The sequence below is a fragment of the Vanessa atalanta genome, chromosome 16 (genome assembly GCF_905147765.1).
Source record: "Vanessa atalanta chromosome 16, ilVanAtal1.2, whole genome shotgun sequence".
Taxonomy (NCBI): domain Eukaryota; kingdom Metazoa; phylum Arthropoda; class Insecta; order Lepidoptera; family Nymphalidae; genus Vanessa; species Vanessa atalanta.
The window spans coordinates 1,917,256-1,939,147 of NC_061886.1; the positions used below are offsets into that span (position 1 = coordinate 1,917,256).

A 21,892-nucleotide genomic window follows, 5' to 3' on the forward strand; every position below is an offset into this window, starting at 1 on the left:
AAAGTCCTAGAGTCTGTGGTTCACAAGCAACTCTATTCCTATTTCACCATCAACAACCTCTTGTGTCCTTACCAATCCGGCTTCCGACCTTCCCACAGCACTGTTGGAGCACTGCTGAATATAACTGAGGACATGCGGTATGCTATGGATAATACCAAGCTTACTGTAATTGCCTTGTTGGACTTCAGCAATGCCTTCAACTCTGTTGATTTTGACATACTTCTCGGTGTCCTCCGAGCAGTTAACATCTCTTCAACTACCATTGATTGGTTCCACTCCTATCTCTTCGGGCGCCGGCAATGTGTAAAAACAAAGGATTCATCCTCTGATTGGACAAACCTTACTGCCGGTGTTCCTCAAGGTGGCGTTCTCTCACCTCTGCTCTTCTCTTTTTTTATTAATAATATATCGCGTGTTATTTCTTCTCCCTTTCATCTGTATGCAGATGATTTGCAGTTGTATCGTCATTTTGAGTTGAGTGAGCTGTCTGACACTGTTAATTGCCTTAATGAAGATCTTTCGGCTGTTCAGTCCTGGGCTAAATCCTTTGGTTTATTGGTTAACCCCGACAAATCTCAGGCCATGATTGTTGGTAGCAGTAGATTAAGAAGTAAAATAGACTGGTCGTCTGTACCCTGTGTCATGTATGCTGGGGTTCCAATAGCATACCATGACAAAGTAAAAAATTTGGGCCTGATCATAGACTGCAACATGTCCTGGACTGCTCACCTCAACGATATCAGTAAGCGTTTTCATTACACTTTTCACTCTCTCAAACGTCTCCAATATTTTCTCCCCTTCAATACCAAAATTATGCTCGCTCAATCACTTCTTCTCCCAATTATTGACTACGCCGATGCCTGCTTTCTAGATGTGACGGAGGAGCAACTTAATAAGTTAGAGCGCCTACAAAACCTCGCTATTCGTTTTATTTTCGGGCTACGTAAGTATGACCATGTTTCTCATTTCCGCGCTCAACTTAAATGGCTCCCTATCCGATTTCGCCGAGATATGCACATCCTTTCAGTCCTGTTCAACATACTCAATAACCCGCATACTCCTTCGTACCTTAGCTCCCGGATCAACCTCCTACCCACTCCCATACGCTCCAGGCGCTCTTGCATCACTTCGATGCTAGATGTGCCTAGGAGTAATACAAAATTTCGTCTGCAATCGTTTACAGTACGAGCTCCGATACTGTGGAATAACCTGCCGAAATCCATCCAAAACAGTAGTAGTATTGATTTATTTAAAAGCCGCTTGAAACATTATTTTCTCTCACAAGCTAACCCTTCATCTTAACCTTACTTCTCCCCATGTCTTTTCTGTTTTATTTTGCATATTAAATTAACACCGATTTGTAAATATGTATGTATATGTATTTATATAGTATGTATAAATAATATACGTAGTATATGTATTTTGTGTATTGTATTTTTATGTATGTTTATGTATTATATTTTTATTTATGTAAGTATTTATATTTTCATATTTCTTTATACTACAGTATGCACTATTTTGCCCGCTACATCACCCTGTCACTCACCTCCATAGGTTGACTGGAAGAAATCTCTTTTAGAGATAAGTCCACCTTTGCCTGTACATATATTACTGTACCATGATTGTAACATATTTTAGTGCAATAAAGAATATAATAATAAGTGTGTGTAATAATATGGAAATAAAAAATATAAGCTTAGACATTTTTATCGGATTCGGTTGCGCTTTCGGATAAGTTTTTATTTCGTTTACGGAGCTCTATAACATCTTCATAATCTATATATATATTATACATATATGCTTAAGTAACTCTGTCTGCATTTCTGTCTGTTGCACTTTAACGTCAAAACCACTTAATCGAATTTGGTAATATTTTCTATGAAGCAAAATTGAAGGAAGGACTGGACGACCAACCTCGAAAACGAATGAAGCCGCAGGCGACAACTAGTAGGTAATAATATTAAACTTATACTTTATTTTATATTTTTTTGTACACCACAACGAGAAAATAAATAAATGCAACATGGATACAGCCTAAATAAAAGAGGCGTACAAATTTGGCGACCTCGCTACATAACGATCTCTTCCAGGCAACCAACGATGTATGTAGGTTAGTATAGCTCATAGAATATGAGGTGGATGGTGCTGTAATAATAAATAAAATAACATGAATATATAACTAAAAATAATCAATAAATATAAATATATATTACAAGATCATATATTATAGAATATATTATAAGAGCCGAGATGGCCCAGTGGTTAGGACGCGTGCATCTTAACCGATGATTTCGGATTCAATCCCAGGCAGGCATCACTGAATGTTCATGTGCTTAATTTGTGTTTATAATTCATCTCGTGCTCGGCGGTGAAGGAAAACATCGTGAGGAAACCTGCATGTGTCTAATTTCAACGAAATTCAGCCACATGTGTATTCCACCAACGCGCATTGGAGCAGCGTGGTGGAATATGCTCCAAACCTTCTCCTCAAAGGAGAGGAGGCCTTTATCCCAGCGGTGGGACATTTATGGGCTGCTAATGCAAAGTGATGTCAAAATAAACACATGTTTTGCGCTTACTTTGAAAATGCTGGCTCAACCCTATGAGATAGATTAAAATATTGTACTACATATATGTCTATCTCTTAGGGATAACCCACAATAACCATTTTTTATCCTTGACTTTTTACGAGAAATAATGACTTATTTTCGAAATGATTTTAAGCAATCCAGCATTAATCCTTATTCAATCAAGTACCTTAAATACATTGTGTATTTAGTATAGCATGTAATTTAAATGAATAGTTTCCAAGCTATTACAGATTTAAAACGAAGGACATAGCTGTTTGTATTGTCTAATGATTGAAAGACTGTGAACGTTGTAAGAGATTCTGTAGTATTGGTCAGGTCGCTAGTACTTTTTATATACAACTTACAACACAAAAGTCTAATAAATTAAACGACATTTTGAACTTCAAAAATATGCAAATAACTTTATAAATCTGATATAAATATTAAGATTACTTTATAACAATGGAGCAAAATTATTAATTAATAAAGAAATACAAAATATATTCATATCAGTTGCTACATAATGGTAGGTTGGTGAACACCTAGACGTTGTGGCACGTGACTCCGCTCTTAGAGAACACATTTGTTAAAATATATATATATTTATATATATGTATATATAATAATAAAAATGAAAATTAATGTTTTATCGTATGTTTGTCTCGTATGTATTCCTAAACCATCAGGGACGGATCGTAAGTTTAGGGGGCCCTGGGCTGACACTACATAGATAAGACATATCTGAACGTAGACTTGAATTAAATAAATTGAATGGGTTCGATTTTCGATTTGGTATTCAAGTCCAACTTTCCGAATTATTAGCCCACACTGAATGAATGGCAAAGCCTCACTAATGTCAGGTGAACGGTCCGCAGTTCAGTTGAGGTTTGAGTTAGTACGTAGTAAAAATATCGATTAATTTTCCTTTGCAATTTTGATCTTCGATAGTTATAAGAGTTACATGTAAATTATTCCTGTGCAAAGTTGGAACGAATAGCTACTATTTGAATAAAAATGGATTTATGTAAACAACAATCGTAATATGGTAATCTACGAGACAAACACAAAACACGCCGCATTATCGCCTTACATGCTATTTGATATTGGCACAATGTAAATAAGTCGTTTCTAATGTCACTTTAGCGCCAAAGGAAACTATTTTGCGCGGGAAAATGACGCCATTTCCCTGATGTAACTGCGTCGGCCCGCAAAATGATGGCGTATTTGTAGGGTTGCCATATTGAATCCTTAACAAAGAACGATGGAATTTTTTTTTTACAATTTTTCCGTAACGCGTATTTTTTTCTATTTAGGATTTATTAACTAATACTTGAGAAACTGTATGATTTTTAAATTCTAAGTAATAAATCTCTTACGATTGACGTCAATTCAAATAATAAATAGTTGTATATTGTATTTATTTCAATTTTATTTATGCTAACACAGCTAATATTTACAATTAGTGGAGTCCCTGACTCATGAGTTAGACGTAAACCTGTGTTACTGAAGTCAGTGTCCCATAAAATTAAGTTTTGGCATCATGGCGTACAAACGTTGTTATTTCTTCCCAAACGACTTAAGAGTTTAAACGAAACTAAATGTTTTGTTTAATCTGTAAAGATATTTTAAAAGGCCTCGGACATTTAACGTCACATGTATAGCTAAAGCGAGGATTATTATTTATGTGGCCACGAGTTATTATTTTTTTAATACGGATTATTGATACCAAGAGACAAATTAATCCAGATAAAGTTTGTGTTTTTATTAATTAAATTCGTTGATGTTTTTTGCTGTGTGCTCGATACTTCATACTTTAAATATACGGAATCGGAAAATATATAATAAAAAAAAAAGTTCATAAAACTGTAATAAAAACTCTTTCATTTTGGATTTATTTGCATTTCGTACATAAAGTTTGTGCTACACAAACGAAACGAACTAATAAAAATGAACGAACGATTACGTCGTTCTAGATTTCCATATACCTAAAACTACATTATAACCTAAAACTATAACTTAACTCTCCTTAATAATATATACTATATACCTGTACTAATATTACAAATAAAATAGTAACTCTGTTTGTTACGATTTCACTGACAAGCAACTATACCGAATTTAAGTTTAATTTAGTTTTTTTTTTAATATCTAACAACACATATGAACGAACGCAAAATCGAATGAAAACTCGTATATAATAAATGTGACAATATCTTTAAATGAAACGTTTTTTTATATGAGGTAAATATATGTAAAAATTCATGAATGACTCACCGTGAAAAGAAAATATATTTTCAAAAAGATATATTATAGTATTGCTCATATCATATCATCATATCTATAGTTAGACAAATCATCGGATGACAAAAAAATCCTCGTTGAATTTCGTTCACTGGTTTTTCTCAAGTCTGTAGTAATGTACTCATAAATTCGTTGTATTTTTTTTTATAAGATTAAGATAGTAAACAAAGCTTAAAATAATTAAAGTTCGTCGTCATCGTGATATTATAAAATCTACATGTGTCTAATTTCAATGAAATTTTGACATGTATCTACCACGTATTGGAGCGATGGAATACGTTCCAAGCATAATACACAAAGGGAGATGAGTTCTTATCCCACCAGTGGGACATTTACGTGCTGCCGCTTACAAATAATCCTAAAAGTCAGAAAGACCATTTAAGCTTATTACATCCGCAATGATTATTATCTTACACTCAGCGTTAAGTGCTCCTAACTTAGACGTCTAACACACGCCAACTTTTGTAGTCCGACGGAATTTGCATAATTTTAAAGGCATTTTCATTCTCCATTTTGCATAGGGGATGTCATTATAATAGAGTTACCCGACCCGTTCTCGGACGAGTAACATTTAGTTTTGTTTTAATTTAAAATAGGTAGGCAGACTGGCGAATGTGCTTCATGGTGAGAGGTGACCACTGCCCATCGACATTGGCACTGCAAGAAATATTAACCATGCCTTACAACGCCAATGTGCGATCGACATTCGGAACTAGGATTTTATATTACTATAGGAACACACAATTATTACGAGTTGCTGTTGAGTGGTACAATATGTGATATGTCATAATTCAGACAAAAAAGCTAAATAGGGTACCATTGAAAATCAGTTATGGAATCCAATTTGGAAGGTGAATGGGTACACGATTACCGTCATTGCCTTTTTTTATTTATCTTCTTGGTGTTTTTTGGTTAGATTAGCTATGGGTCTAAGTCTCTATTTTTTTGGCAAGTGTCATATATTTTATTTTTTAAATTTTTATTCGTGTCTTAAATAAAAAAAAAATCTAATATACTTATTAGTCCTACCCAGACTAGCTTGCACAAAGTCCTATCACCAAGTATCCACATTGGTGGATTGCCACAATGGTAGAATAAGCTCCAAATCTCTCCAAGAGGCGTGGAAGAGTGGGAACAAAAATTGGTAATTTTGATCGTTTTTCCATAAATTTTAGTATGTATAAATTCTAATGATTTAATTTGACAATGTCAAATAAACTTCAAATCACTTTTAGTGTGTTTTAAAAGTACGCTAAGCCATTACCCAACGAGGCAATCACTTCGTATCGCGGGCTTTATACCCCAACATAAAGTACCAATTTCGACTCACAGCAATAATGTCCAGCCATTTCGTTCTGTAAAGTTTTATTGGGACAAAGTAGCTTGTACAGAGACAAATTGTAAAAACTTCAGCGTATTAAAATGAAACATAGTGTACATAATGATGTTTTTTTCAACTGTAATACCCAAAATAGAATTCCAATCTCTACAGAGATTAAAACTACAGATATAATGTTTCATTTCCTACGTCAATTACGTGAAAACTATTGACCGTATCAGTATGAGACTATGACCAAACGAAGTGATTATATTTATTATATATACTTTAAATTCCCTTGATCTCTTCCACCTTTTTTATATAATGACACAAGTAAGTTAGTTTTAGGTATTAGTCAACCGATCATTATGATATATTGCATACACGTTGTTAAGAGTACAGAAAAGGATATTTTACACCTGCCCCTAAAACGCAGGCAAAGCCACGGACGAGAACTAGTACTGAATATAAAGCACGTCAATTCTCAACTGAGCCAAAATTCAAGAAATACTAAACCAAAGGTTTGTGGCAGAATCTCATTGAAATTAGACAGGTAGGTTACTCGCGATGTTTTCCTTCAGCACCGACGCACACGTTCAAACCAATGGGGAATCTCACTTTGTCAATCAATAAGTTGGTGTAATGCTTCTAAATTGAAGAGATATTAGACTTGAACAAACTCGAATCAACAAGCTGTCGAATTTTTAATCACGTAACTGTAGGGTGTATTCTGTAATAAGAAATTCAAAGTGAATTCTAACAGAATCACACTGGCGAATACATTTTTCAAGTTGGTATTATTTCACTGGCGACAAAATGGCTGCTTTATTTTTCACCCTGAGAATCGGATTTTCAGTTCGACGGTGAAATACTACTGCCAGCTTTCCTTGCATTCATTATTTGTTGTGACTTTATGTATATATCTAAATCAGTGCAGGATCTTGCCATTTATTCATTTATAAATATATATTACGTTTTTAAAAAGATTTAGTCGTGATTTGTTCTGCCAACAAATCAAGGGCTTTAAGGCTATTTAGGAAATACCCGTTGCTTCGAGTGCCAAACATCAAAACTCAGCATTGTTGTATTCCAGTCTGAACTACAGAAACAAGTATCATAACATCTTTGTTCCCATTGGTTATGTTAGGAATGTGTATTATTCGCCGATCGATGTCTATGGACGGTGACCACTTACCATCTGGTTGTCCATTTGTCTATCCGCGTATTCTATAAAAAAGGGTTCGATGAGGGTCTATATCGCCACGGCAGTAAAACTCTCAATCAGCATAATTTTTTCCCACATCAATAATCGTCGCCATGTTTGAGCGAATTTACAAAAAATGTTAATGAATTATGCACCGTAACATAATACTTCCTTGTGAAACCGTTTGATAGTTTTTGAGATTAACGCGTTCAGACATACAGACAGATGCGGCGTTTGCGACTTTGTTTTGTAATATTTAGCGATAGCAAATGTCATACACGTACTTATACTTTGCTTGATTTTAAACTTGCTGAGTTTAATACGAAGTTAAGCTTTGGATGTAATTAGTTTGCAATCAATTTGTCTCAAATATATTCACGCGAAAGTTTTATATGCAAAAACATGCGCACACAGAATGATCGTATGTGCAAAACGCACGATACCTCTCTAGAACAACAGACTATAGGTAACCTTGAAACGAGAATATTTGTTAAAATTTCCAATTCAGAAATATATGACTAGATTTATGTTATAAGCAGATATAATATGAAACGAGCAAGTCTGGTCTACATATAACAATATTTCGTGTAAGGAAACGGCTTTAACGCTTTGGATCAAATTTCGTATTTAATTTTGCTAAATTAACCTTTGACTTTCTTGTCGGTTCTTCTCAGTAAAATTCACATCCCAAACTGGTGATAGCTTTACGTTTTAAGTCCTTGTAAAATGCTATTGGTAAAAAGTGTTTTTTAAATAGGTACATCTTTAAAGGTGTCATGAAAAAAACAAAATTTCACAATTTTTTTTTTATATGTTTATAAAATAAATGAATATACTTAAACTAGAGAACCAAGTGAAGCTCGGTTGCCTCATTATTTAATATTTATATGAGTAAACTTTACAATATTGCAGTTTCGACAATCGTATCCACTGATAGCTGAATTTATAAAGACAAGAAGTCTTTATGATAGACTATTTCTCGAGAGTATAGACAAAAAAAAAAAAAAAAAAACTATAAAAATGGAAGACCAACCAGAATTACATTTTCAAACCGAATCCATGATCTTATAATTACTATTGTTTTTAGGCCGTTTTGTAACCCTAAAGGGAAACTCTTGCTGGAATTATGCTGGTTAAACATTTACTAGAGGTAAATTGTCTTTACATTTGGAGATAACACAACTGACTACTTCATTAGAACTTTCGATAAGTGTCGAAAATCTATAAATATACTAGGTGAAAACCCGGTATCGCTCGGGTAAAATAAATAAAACTAAACAAATAGGGTTTATCATTTATTAATGATTGGTTGTGAATAAGTTTCCATTGATTTTGCCGTACCTCTGCACGAAATTATTATTTGGATCACACTTACTGAACTCACCCGTAAACGTCAAACATGGCCGCCCGTCGAGCTTCATGTAATTGAATTTTATGGATTTAGTATCGAAATATCTCAAGTATATGAATTTGGCGGATATATGTTATAGACTAAAAACATATTAATTTTTAACGATCTATAATTGTGGAGCCGAGATGGCACAGTGCTTAGAACGCGAGCATCTTAACCGATGATTTCAGGTTCAAACTCAGATAGGCACCAATGAATTTTCAAAATGTGGTGAAGGAAAACATCGGGAGGAAACCTACATGTGTCTAATTTCAACAAAATTTCACATGTGTATTTCACCAACCCGCATTGGAGCACCGTGGTGGAATATGCTCCAAACCTTCTCTTCAAAGGGAGAGGAGGCCTTAGCCAAGCAGTGGGAAATTTACAGGCTGCTAATGTAATGTAAAGTAAATTGTGGATAGGTTTCGATCGAAACTTGCAGGAAATTATTATTATATATATGTTTTATTATGTTTACATTATTAAATTGTCTGTTATTTAATAATAAGAATCGTCGACGGCATAAGGCGTTTAGTAAAACTCTGATGATAATAATATTATGCATCAACAAAACTTTACACCTTTCCTTATCAGTAAATATATAAAATAAAAAGCCGTTGTTTTATCACGGAATCGAAATCTTGCTGTTTTGAGAAGGAAAATTTCAAGTATATAACTTTTAGCTTGTACTAATTAATATTGGCGCCATTTTTTAATCACGTCACGTCAAATTATATTACATTATTATATAACAATTCTAAATTAGATCATAGTTATCCGAATGAGCGGAATTACAACCACATTTGCTATAAAAAACAAAGTTAATAAAAAACTGTACCGCAATTCGCCACGACTCGTAACTACCACACCCGTAAATCCTCAACACAGAACGATGCACTCAATTCTGATTATGGTCGCAACGTCACGTCCCAACCGTTGTTTGCTTTCCATACTCGGGTTTGATATTCATCAGGAACAATATTAAACTATAATTATTTTTTACCGCAAATCTATCGGTTTGCTTTCTCATAAAATAATTAACAGATTGTTTAATGATTATTAACATTAAGTCCTTAGCTATACATAAAGAAGAATTAAAAAAATTTACTGTACAAATCATGAACGCGTAGAATGTTGCCCAAAATGCTAGTAGCATTTTACCGTTGAATAGCAATTCCGATTCTCTGGGCAAAAACTTAACCATCCCTGTCACCAGTGGAGGCAATAAGGCGAGGTGGTATACTTTTAATGAAGCTTTTTGCAAAACCACTCCAAAGTTCAAGTGTTTCAAAGCAAATGGGACAAAAACATAACTTTGAATAAGACACGAATATTTGGATCGCTCGTACGCTTCAGCTTTTCTCCATCATATAATATTAATAGATAAATAAAATATGGTTAGAACGCGTGCATCTTAACCGATCTATTCAGGTTCAAACCCAGGCAAGCACCACTGAATTTTCATGTGCTTAATTTGTGTTTATAATTCATCTCGTGCTCGGTGGTGAAGGAAAACATCGTAAGGAAACCTGCATGTGCCTAATTTCAACGAAATTCTTACACATGTATACGCCATTTATAGTCGCCAATTCTTTTTATATTTATTAATTTCCCATTATTATCAATAAGAAGATAATTTAATTGGAATGTTTAATAATTAGCAAAGGATTTTAACTGAACGTCATCAAAGTGTTAAATAATAATGTTCAACAATTAAGAAATAAATACATATATGAATTGAATAAATAAAAACACTAAGATTGAAGGAAAGCGTTACGCAAGGAAACCGACGCCGTTTCCCTGATGAAACTGTCGGGTTGTAGAATACGGCTCATATTTGTAGACTTTATCTGAAATGTTAGACAAACCGATTTTATTCCCCTGTTGCCCCGATCCAATTTATACTTACACTAGCTAACCATTCCGGTTTCACACGGGTCCAATAATCGACAACAACGTACATACAAGTTTTAGATTGAAGTAAACTGTAAGTACTGTATTAAAAGAAAAAACGTTTGTCTTTTTCCGGATAGGAAATTTGAAATTCTCGGCTTTTCTCTACTTTAATATGCTGATATACAATAAACCTTCTTAAATCAATTTGCTTATCGATGATAACTGCATTAAAATCCGTTGCCTAGTTTAAAATACCTAGACTTTGTTTCATATTATACAGAGATAATCGTTCATGATATAAATCTGGTGCTGTATATGCGATTATAATGGATATTAATATATTTTATAATAGACGCAGTTATCACTTAGGGCTTTGGACAAGGTCGTATATGTACAACCCAATCGTAATTTATTCTACCGCTACACAATGCTACTTAGTTCTTTTGAGTTCCGGTTTGAAGGGCGAGTGAGCCGGAGTAATTACAGGCGAGGTGGTAATTTTTAGTTCCTTAGGTTGGTGGCGTATTGGAGACTATATTTATGGGCTGTGGTGACAACTTACCATCATGGCGTGAAAATTGCTTTTTGATTAAATACAACCCGAAACATCATTTTTTAATATATTTAAGTACTAGCGAATTGCCCCGGCTTCGCGCGAATGCAATGCTGACACTAAATATACTACAGAATGTCATACAACGTTTACAGTTTTACAGTCATTAGACAATACAAACCGCTATGTCCCTGCGTTTTAAATCTGTAATATCTTCGAAAATATTATTTCTATTATTTCTCGTAAAAAGTAAAGGATAAAAAAAGGTGCACAATACTGTAGTACAATATTTTTATCTATCTCGTAAGGTTCTGCCAGCGTTTGCAATGTAAGCGCAAGAAATGTGTTTATTTACGATATCACTTTAGAAACCTCTAAAATTATCAGTGTTTCTTTACTATGTTGTTCATGTATTATACATATAAACCTTCTTCTTGAATCAATCTATTTACTAAGAAAAACCACATCAAAATCCGTTGCGTAATTTTAAAGATCTAAGCTTACATATGGACAGACAGCGGTAAGCGACTTTGTTTTATACTATGTAATGAAATGTCAACTTCTTCGTTGTAGATCCAATGGCTGACAAACATTTTTTTTTATAAAAATAATCTTTAATGTGTTTGATGAAACTAAATATTTGTTGCCCGAGTTGTAATATTCGTCCTTTTTGTAGATTAAGTTCGTTTTAACCAAAATGACATTATTTATTTATCGAATAAGCTGTTATTCGATTACTACGTCACAATAATTAGAGCTCTAATAGGTACAATGAGTGAATCTTTTGATTCTGAGTCCAATCTCTGAGCAAGCACGGCCTAATTTGTGTTAATAATAAATCGGCTCGGCAGTCAAGGAAAACATCAGTGGAACTTTCGGATAAGAATTAGACACTTGTATCCACAAACCCGCATCGGAGCAGCATAAATGCCAAACCTTCTCTTCAAAAGGAAGATGAGCTCTTTGGTCAACAGTGAGATATTACACTTTTATAATAATTTGTAAATATAGGTCAAGATTAATATAAGAAAGTGTAAAACAACAGTCATAATAAATTGTTTATGGCAATTGGTTTAAACGAATTATTGCTATTATAAAAAATCAGGCGTTTGGCAATCGAGCTTTAAAATTATTCGTTGATATTCATCATTATGAATGCGTCATGTAATATTTGGAATACGTGAACTGAAATAAGGTTCAAATCAGTAATCCTTAGTTTTCATGGATTATATGTGTCTATAATTCGTACCTTATTTTGAAAAACATCAGGAAAATGCATTCTGAAAGAAATTTTGAACATTGACAAAAATATGGTAAGTCTAAATCTAAAGAGGAGATATTTTCTCAGGCGGACGGGCAGATGGGGCATCTGATGCTTAGTGATAAACATTACCCTTATATATTTGCGCCGTAACAAGTTTTAGCCATTTCTTAGAACACCAATGTGACACCAACTTAGGGAGCTAAGATGTTATGGCCCTTGTGCCTGTAGTTCACACTGGCTCACTCACTCTTCAATTCCAAACACAACATTACTGAGTATTGCTGTTGTTCTGCCATATACAGGAAGTTACTACATTTATGTTTAAAAAAACAAAATTGTTTTTCACATTTTAATGTAGGAAATGCTTTAAAAATATACAAATCCAATGAATTAACATGCTATATAATAAAGGATTATTCGTAATAGGTATTTTCCACGTGGTAGGTACGTATTGGAATGCAAACGATGCGTGATAAATTGGTTTCGTATTCTAAAGGTGTGCAATAATTGGATCTACTAGTTTAACTGGTAGTAAAGTGGTTAATTAATCTAATTGCTGTATATAATATTATTATATACATTTAAATGATAACAAACAAATTGCGTTAAATAATTGTAAATCATATATAATTGGATTCAAATCTGGCTAACTTGGTATTTTCTAAGAAACTCGAAACTCACCACAGAATACGAACGTGAAATGTTAAAATGTAATATAAGACATTGACTATATTAATAGATAATAATAGAATTTACTAGATGTGCTCGCGACTTCGCCCGTGTTTGAATTTAACAAAAAAGTTATTGTTGTAGCTATGATATTCCTTATTACATCAGCTATCTGCCAGTGAATGTCACGTCAAAATTGGTCGAGCCGTTCCAGGGATTAGCCGAAACAAACAGACAGACAGAAAAAATAAAAGAAAAAATTTTTTTGGTATACGTTTGTCTGTATGTGTAGTAAAAAGTTGTTATTTTAATATTACAAACAGACACTCCAATTTTATTATATGTATAGCTATAGAAGATATCCCATCTTACATGTATCCAAATGTAGCATCGCCGTAAATCGGTGTTGACAATATTTTAATAAGATACGAAGTAACGTTCTACTTACCTACCTACTTTTATGATTTCATTGAATATTTTTATGCGACATGAATGTAAATAAAATCGTTAAGCAAAGCAACTCGATCAGACTAAATTCGTTACGAAATAAAAAAAAATGTTTCATATTTACAAGAAGTAATACTTATACTTATAATTTATACTTCGCTTAATTTTCATAGCTCGTACTTTCGTAATGGTCAATCGCGAAGTTGAACTTCTTAAAATTTAATTTGCTACAAAGATATTTGGATGTAAATTACAAGACCCTTCGAATATTTCAGAGAATATTATGCGGAGAATTTTAGAGTTCGTCTATAACTTACGAGGAGCTATTTTTTCATCTTAATTAACATTTTAAGATGTACATTCATAGTATTATCAGTGGAAACTTTGCTGATGTATATTCGGCTTCTTATTATGTGTTGTCGTCAAAGTAAATAAATATTATTTACATAAAATATGATTATAATGTCCTCTTTCTGACCGATCTCGATTACGGTGGTTATTCTATGAGATAAATAGAGAATTAGGGAGATATAATGGTGTTAGAGTATGTGTGTACACAGGAGTACTCTCTGTTCCCTCACTCCTAATATTATGGGCCGGTAATTTGATATGACTGCATAAAGATATGACAAAAGAGTGTTAATATTACTAACACCCAAAATCAAATATTTTATTTCACTAGCTCGACCAGGAGTTGGAAACCAGAACTCGAGATTTCAGTCCTATGTGCTATTTATTAGATACAATAATTTTACACCACAATTCGTCAGTTACTAATTTTTTACAAGTTCCTTAAAACTTATGGCAAATTTAAATATTATTACATTAATTTCGAAACAAATTATTACAAAATTACCAAGTAAAATGAACGGCTAATAAGTTACGGAACCCTTGTCGTCCTAACATCTAAACTTTGCTATTTTCTTTAATATCACGAGACAAATTCTCAGCTAATACAGTCACGTAGTAGTGACCCTTAATATTGTCAACGGTTGTGGGTTTTTTATTAAAAAGGTCTGAAAATATGCGGAAAATTCTTGTAGAATATAATAAATATAAGTTATACTTGGTGTTAGGGCTTAGCAAAGAAGTATATGTCATGTCCTGTCATGCACCAAAATAAAAGTAAAATTGATTATTACTTCGTAAACTAACAAATTAAATGTTATTAAAATATATTGTAATTACCAAAATATAAACTAGTGATTTTAAGTACGAATTATTAAAGAAAAATGTTTTATAATAGCAATACCTCTTTTGTATGCTAGTTGCTATTATTTTTTTGTAGGGGTTAACGTAACTTTTTTACTACTTTTATAATTATGATTATACAAATAAAAGCATTTAATAAAAATTATTATTATCTCGCTTAAGCAAAACAATATCCGATATAGGTTTATATTTAACTTAGATTTACAGATTTGTTCATTTTATATAGAATACAGAGAAAATTTGGACCAGCGTCCTGGGTACGATGCTAAGGGACAATCTCTTTGACGGCGTTATTTTTTATATTTATTTTAGTAGTTTTTTATTACTTTTAAATGGATAATCTTTGAGTGGCTCCTATTTTCAAATTAAACAAGATATAAATTGTTAATATTAAATGTGTGGAATAACAGATACAGAATTAAATTATCGTTACATTACCGTAATGATTTGTCATACTTATGCTAAGCTTATACTAAGGAAATAGAATATAACCATTGAATCCTCGGAAATTGTATCATTCAATTTCTATGGAATATTATGTGGAGGTAATGTGATATTTCAAGGCTCTTTGTACTTAGGGATCCCTAAAGGAATATGTTCTTACTTACTTTAAGAGTGGGATATAGAGAACAATCTGTGGTAACGCACTATAATATTAGTCCTGCGTAGCTAGTCTCTTGAGATTGGTGTAGGGGCCCAAATCGGTTAGGGCGACATTATAATATTTTTTTTTATTTCATTGTTTACTGCATTTTCGTGTTATTTGATTAAACTTATTTAAATTTAGAATCCAAAACAGTTCGAAATATGTATTTAATATTCTACCTAACATTTACATTAAAAAAACATTAGTATGAATGAAATGCCCCAAAAATAATTATATAAATATCAACTAATCCGTTATTTTCCATTGTATTTTATTATTTGTTGTGGGGAAATATGGGCTTGCCGTATGTTTCCCATTAAATCATCAATAGTAATTATTAAAATTATGACCATATCGTAATATTGAACTCTCTCATTTTCATCAAGTTCGATAGGAAAGCAAATTCAACAAGACCGGTTAGAGTTACGAATAAATACTGTCAATTGCGGACTGCCACTGAGAATTCGTTTACAGAAAACTTCATCTAATTTTTATTGGCCCGATTTGGGACGAAGGTCCCAAAATATTCGGCCTTGTAAATATAATTTTAAATATAAACTTGTAAATATAAATTATTATATTAGCTGTTAGGGATGAAATACTTTTTTTTATAATTTTTGAATGAATGGATAAAAAAATAAAACACAACTCGTAATTAAAACATTGAACGCTATATTCAATAGTCTAGAAACATTCAAAGACCTAATCAAACAGTCTAGACATAAAAACAATCTTGTTTTATATTACAATTATACTAATTAAATTTGTAAAGAACAAAACAATTTTAATTAAAATATTGCTTAATTGCAAACTATAGCTATTAGCCAAATTCATTTACAATATTCGTAAAAACATTTATTATCTGTGGAATTGTTAATCAGTCAAAACTATTGTGTACATATGTTTGTTTTATTCCATTCTCAAATGTTATGGTGTAAATAACAATATTTAAAAAAAAAAACAGGCTGAAAACATCAGTGCTTATTCCTATTATTAAATATTTAAAAAAAAAAACCAAACCAAATATTATAAAATGTGTTTCTTTATATGAAATAAACTTTAAGATAATATTTATTTATGGTAGATGAATTTTGATTTCTTAAATTACATAATTTTACTTTTAGTAAAATAAAAGTTACTATTAATGAAACATTCTTTTAAATATAATAATAACTTTTATTCGGTAATTAAAGCTAAGTGAATTTAAAGCTTTATATCGACTTATGATAAATAATCGAAAAAATAAGTAATGATTATTTAAATGATAAAACGATTCGTTTCGGAAAAATGTTTCGAATTTCGTTTTTTTTTAATTTTTTTTTTTAATTCTTGACTTGAGTACTAATTAGAGGTGATTATTTTTCCAAATCATTTTTTGGAATCGTCTACTTTGAAACAGCATAACATTTTACATTATTTAAACTTAGAGTAGCGTCATTTATAATACTTTTAATAACTTATTCAACAACATATTACCATAAACTAAGCACAATTACAAAGTATCATTAAGCTGGTCAATGTATATCGACGATTGAAATTTTAAATGCCAAGATTATAAATTTGATAATGACGAGCGATTTTTGTGAAATCAAAGTTACTACTAAAATAATTATCTACTTAAGATTTAAAATTTCAAACGATATATTGACCAGTCTAAAATAAAGTGCTGCTGTAATCATAAATATCTATATATATATTTAAGTGACATAAGCGACATTTACCATTTTATTAATAAACGTACAAAAATCTAATCTAACAGCGAAATGGACGTGAAACTAACTATGGACCTTCGTATTATTCAGTATTGTCCATCATTGTGCATATTATTTTTATACATTACGTATTAATATCACAAATAAAAAAAACATCGACGTCTATTCAATTAAAATCATTTATCTAAATTTCAATATTTAATAAAAATGCCTTTGCTAAATTTGAGCACATCGAATATACCGAAAATCACTTAACGATTAATTTGGTATTTACATGGCTTACCTTAATGCCTCTATATTAGAAAAAATCGTGAAATACACTTTAATTCTATTTTCTGTATATGAAAACACACATTTAGCTAAGTTATGCTTGTCTTGTACATAAATTTCTGTAAATAGAAACCCTTATAGATATTTCTGTCTCATTAAATGTTATATGATGTCCTGTGATTGTGAGTATGAGCGTCGATTGCCTTTCTAAATTCCAAACTCTAATCTCGTCTATATCCATTACCAAAATGATCTATTTAAACATTATCACAGGCTTTTCACGCTCCTAACCCTGAGGGTTTATAAATCATTGCACCTTAGTTCCAACGAATCTTATAGGAATTTCCTTACGCCTTACATTTTTAGTTAAACGAACTCGGTTCCAATTACACTAAAGATATTATATCCAACTTATCTATATTCATCCTTGAAATTACTTTTTCGATTTAATAAATTTCGTATATAATAGAACACTGTAAATTTATCAACTTTTAAATAAAGTCTTTCGTATATTTCATCGCATTAAATAGAAGGTTGCGGTGCAATTTGTGGTCGGGGGTTCAACAAGGCGCATCATTAGGCCCGATACTGTTCCTTATTCATATCATTGGAACAAATTGTTTTTATTTCCAAAAGGGGGTAGAAAGATATCTGAAGGGCGGTGGTCGCCTAGCAGTCGTGCGGCCACCTTGAAGGGTGGCCGGCTACGGATCACATGACGCAACAGCTTTTCGCCCGTCCTTTCAGCTCAGCTTTCAAGTCACGCTTGCTCTTACTACGTCCCACTTGCTTCTGTCAAAATAAATTTCAATGTAAAATAATTAAACTATTATCGTAAAATTCACGTAAAAACTTATCTTTATGTTTGGACAAATTAATTAAATTTATATGTAAATTAAGCGTACGTACCTGTTGTTTTATTTGTTGTTTATTCAGCTTTCCTAGAGCTGCTAAAGCTGCTACTTCGAAGGCATCTTTCACACCTTTGCTGGATGCGCGGGCTGATGTTTCCACGTAGGTTGTTGCTCCTAACTGTCTCGCTACCGATAGAGCCTAAAATAAAATATAATATATAAATATACATATAATTTTTAACAACTAATTACTTTAAAATTACACGCTACACCATTATCCAATAATTTTGCAAACATCATAAATATTTTTAGTGTAATAATATTTTTTACTAAAAATTTTGTAAAAACAAATAAAGTGAAAATTCGATACAGTTTTGCTAAATTAAGCGTGGTACTTGCATGAATAGAATTTCATTGTTATTTTACTTCGACAGGACCTCGAATTAATTGAAATAATTGTACAGTGACCCAAATTGCTGGTGTCAATTGTCTCGTAGAATATCATTGGAATGACATTCAGACTATTTCATCAATGAAATGTTTAAGACCATTAGCAGTAGCGTTCTGTTCGGAGTGTTGTTTATTCGAAATTTTATGGACAAAACATTTGAAAGACTGATTTTATCCTTCTGTCCTGAATTTATTTACGGTGCATATTCCCATCGGAGACTGGCCAACTACTTAGGATATTATACTGCACAAGCTGCAAAATTTTCAGGGTATTTATGAGGCAGTGCACAGTTCTCTCTATTCCCTAAATTTATTTGTCGATATAACGGGAATCCGACACAATCAGAGGTTTCCGAAAAAGGGTATTGTAAATAGTTCCGCTATCAAACTTTGGACTATTACTGTCAATTTTTTGATAAAATAGCTCAATATAAATTTTTAGAAAGAAATCTATTTACGCGGCTCAGAATAGAGTAAACTGGCAAAAAAGTTCACGCAAGGAGAAAGCGTTATGCCCTCTTCAGGTTACCGTTCCCTTTCCTTCTCTGTCTCTCTGTCTCTTTCTTATATATGAGGTTTCATTTAAACCTATATTTATTTTAATTCACACGGGATATTAAATAACTGTTATATGTCTGATATTTAGCAAAAGCAACGTCATTCCAGATTTCTTACGATATCTCTCGTTATTTAATTAACCCATTCCGATATTCGTTGCCATGACCTCATAATCTGCAGCCTTATAACCTTTTAAAGCAATATATATTAAAGATTGCTTATAATAAAATATATATGAGATTATGAGCATTGTATTAATGCCTAGATTAAATTTATGAAAACTTTGATGAAACAACAAAGCGTGAATCAAATATTGTGCCGCCTAACAACTGAGCCTTGTTGGTATTATATTGGACGTACGCTGATTAATATTTATTATTCCAAATCATCAATGTCCGTTAACTAAGGTTATAGATAGACCATAATTTGTCAAATCTATTTTGACATGAGATTTTGGTACGTTATCAAGACATACTGAATGTCACTACTGAAAAGCATGCAACCACCACAATATCGATTTGTTTTGGATGTATACCGAAGATGTGCTTGAGTTGTTTATAATTCTTATATTAATTTTCGTGTTCGGCGGTGAAAGAATACAATCGCTGGGAACCTGTATAAGTCAGATGAGAATATGCCTCATATCATGTCATAGTGTAGTGGAATTTGCTCTGAACTTCCTCAAAAGAAGAGTAGATTTTAGCTCAGCAGTGCCTAATTTATAAGCTGTTGTGTAGTATCAAATATGTACTTTACGTACCTCTTCGCTGGTGACTGGATGTGTTCTTAGCTTCGACAACATTGTGAGCGTTTCCTTGTCGTGTCTGAGGTCGGCTTTACAACCGCATAGTAGTACCGGGGCAGATCCCCCGTGTGTGCGAACTTCTCTATACCACTGGAAACAAAATAGAAAAATTAAAAATGTTGTATTTATCAAATAGCAAAAGGTTTAATGCAACAAATTTTACCTAAATATTATACAAAAGTAAGCTTAATATTAGAGTAGATTTTAGATATATAGATGTACATAAATATATACATGTTATAGGAGAACGTGAAATTCACGCTTGTCACGTAAATAGTCTACATTCAAAGCGAGTGAAACTGCGCAGCGCAGCTACCTACATATATGATAATACTAGCAGACCCGGCCACGCGTTGCTGTGGCTACGGTGAATAATATTGTATGATAATGTTTAGCTAAAAACCTTCTCTGCAACACGTTGAACATAATGGTACAATTAATTTCATGTCAAAATATTCAGCGGTTTTTGTGTGTAGCGCGTTCGAAAGAAGCAGTGACCTTTTTATTTCATAGCTTCACCAAATTACAAAGTACAATTTATTTACATAATAAATTAAAAAAAAAATAGGTAACCGAACGGGGCCTGAAAGTAAGTGGTCACCACCGCCCATAGACATTGGCGTCCTAAGGAATTTCAACCATTCCTTACATCTCCAATGCACCGCCAACCTTGGGAACTAAGTTATTATGTCCCTTGGGCCTGTAATTAAACTGGCTCATTCACCCAAAGCGGAACACAACAATACCAAGTATTGTGAATTGACGTTAGAATATATGATGAGCTGTTGGTACCTACCCAAACGGGCTTGGACAAAGTCCTACTAAAAACACTTTTATGCATGTATTGTTTAAGTACTTAGTTCGTTAAATTATTTATTAGATAGATCGATATTTTTATAAAAGGTATTCTAACAATACCTTAAAATGTATGTATTACATAGTACATAATTATATATAGTCGCCAACGGACTACAATTTAGACATAAAGGTTTCACGATAGCCGTTGGCAAGATTGGACGTGTGGGAGATATTCCATTAGTGATAGTACCTGTTAAATAAGCAGAAGGAAATATAGGGTTCTATAACTGAACACTAATGTAATTATCATCCTACATTTAGTCGACGAAAAATATGACTCAGCGAGAAGCATTTCGAGTTTGGCACTAATAGAAGAAAAAATAATATCATGACGTTATTTATGATTGATTTTGAAAATTTGATAAATGTCATATGACAGCCCAAAAATTAAGTGTTTTTAGAGTTCATGTATGTTTGTTACTTCGTTTATTCCATCATAGCTTTTAAATGCCTGAACAGATTTGGATGTATGAGGTATCGTTAGAGTTCTTACATTATAATTTATCAAATAATTTTGAAGTTTAAGTTTAAGTCAAGCAATTGTTTAAAAGTCCGTGAAGTTAAAATAGTTAAGACTTTTAGATGTGTAATAATTCCACGCAATGAAGAATCTGTAATAAATCAGACGATACAAGAGAAAATGTTTTGCAATTTATTGTTTTGTTTTTTGGCAGCCATAAAGAATTAAAACGACCAAAGAGAGCGCTCGTATTAAGAAAGAACGGGAGATTCCAATCGTTATAATTCTCGGATGCAGAGAAACGAGTAACTTTTTATCCGAAGCACTATTTCTTGACCAGAAGCGAGGCGTGGTTAATCTCGTGATAAATAAAATGAATAAAATGATAATACGTTTTTAACTAACGCAACTTAAACTTTATTGGAAAAGCTTTTAAATCGTTTTGAAGTATT

General features: G+C 32.4%; 1 protein-coding gene across 2 annotated transcripts in view; it reads right to left on the reverse strand.

Annotated features, from left to right (window-relative positions):
• Nucleotides 1-16,660: 16,660 nt before the first annotated feature.
• The window catches only part of LOC125069985 (GTP-binding protein rho1-like), a 152,352-nt gene continuing 147,120 nt past the window's right edge, over nucleotides 16,661-21,892 (reverse strand). For both annotated transcript variants that reach the window (XM_047679640.1, XM_047679639.1), the window contains 3 exons: nucleotides 20,078-20,212; nucleotides 18,365-18,508; nucleotides 16,661-18,247 (listed from right to left, as the gene is read on the reverse strand). In XM_047679640.1, the coding sequence (XP_047535596.1) occupies nucleotides 18,167-18,247; nucleotides 18,365-18,508; nucleotides 20,078-20,212 (360 nt within the window). In that variant the 3' untranslated portion in view covers nucleotides 16,661-18,166. The remainder of the gene's footprint in view (nucleotides 18,248-18,364; nucleotides 18,509-20,077; nucleotides 20,213-21,892) is intronic.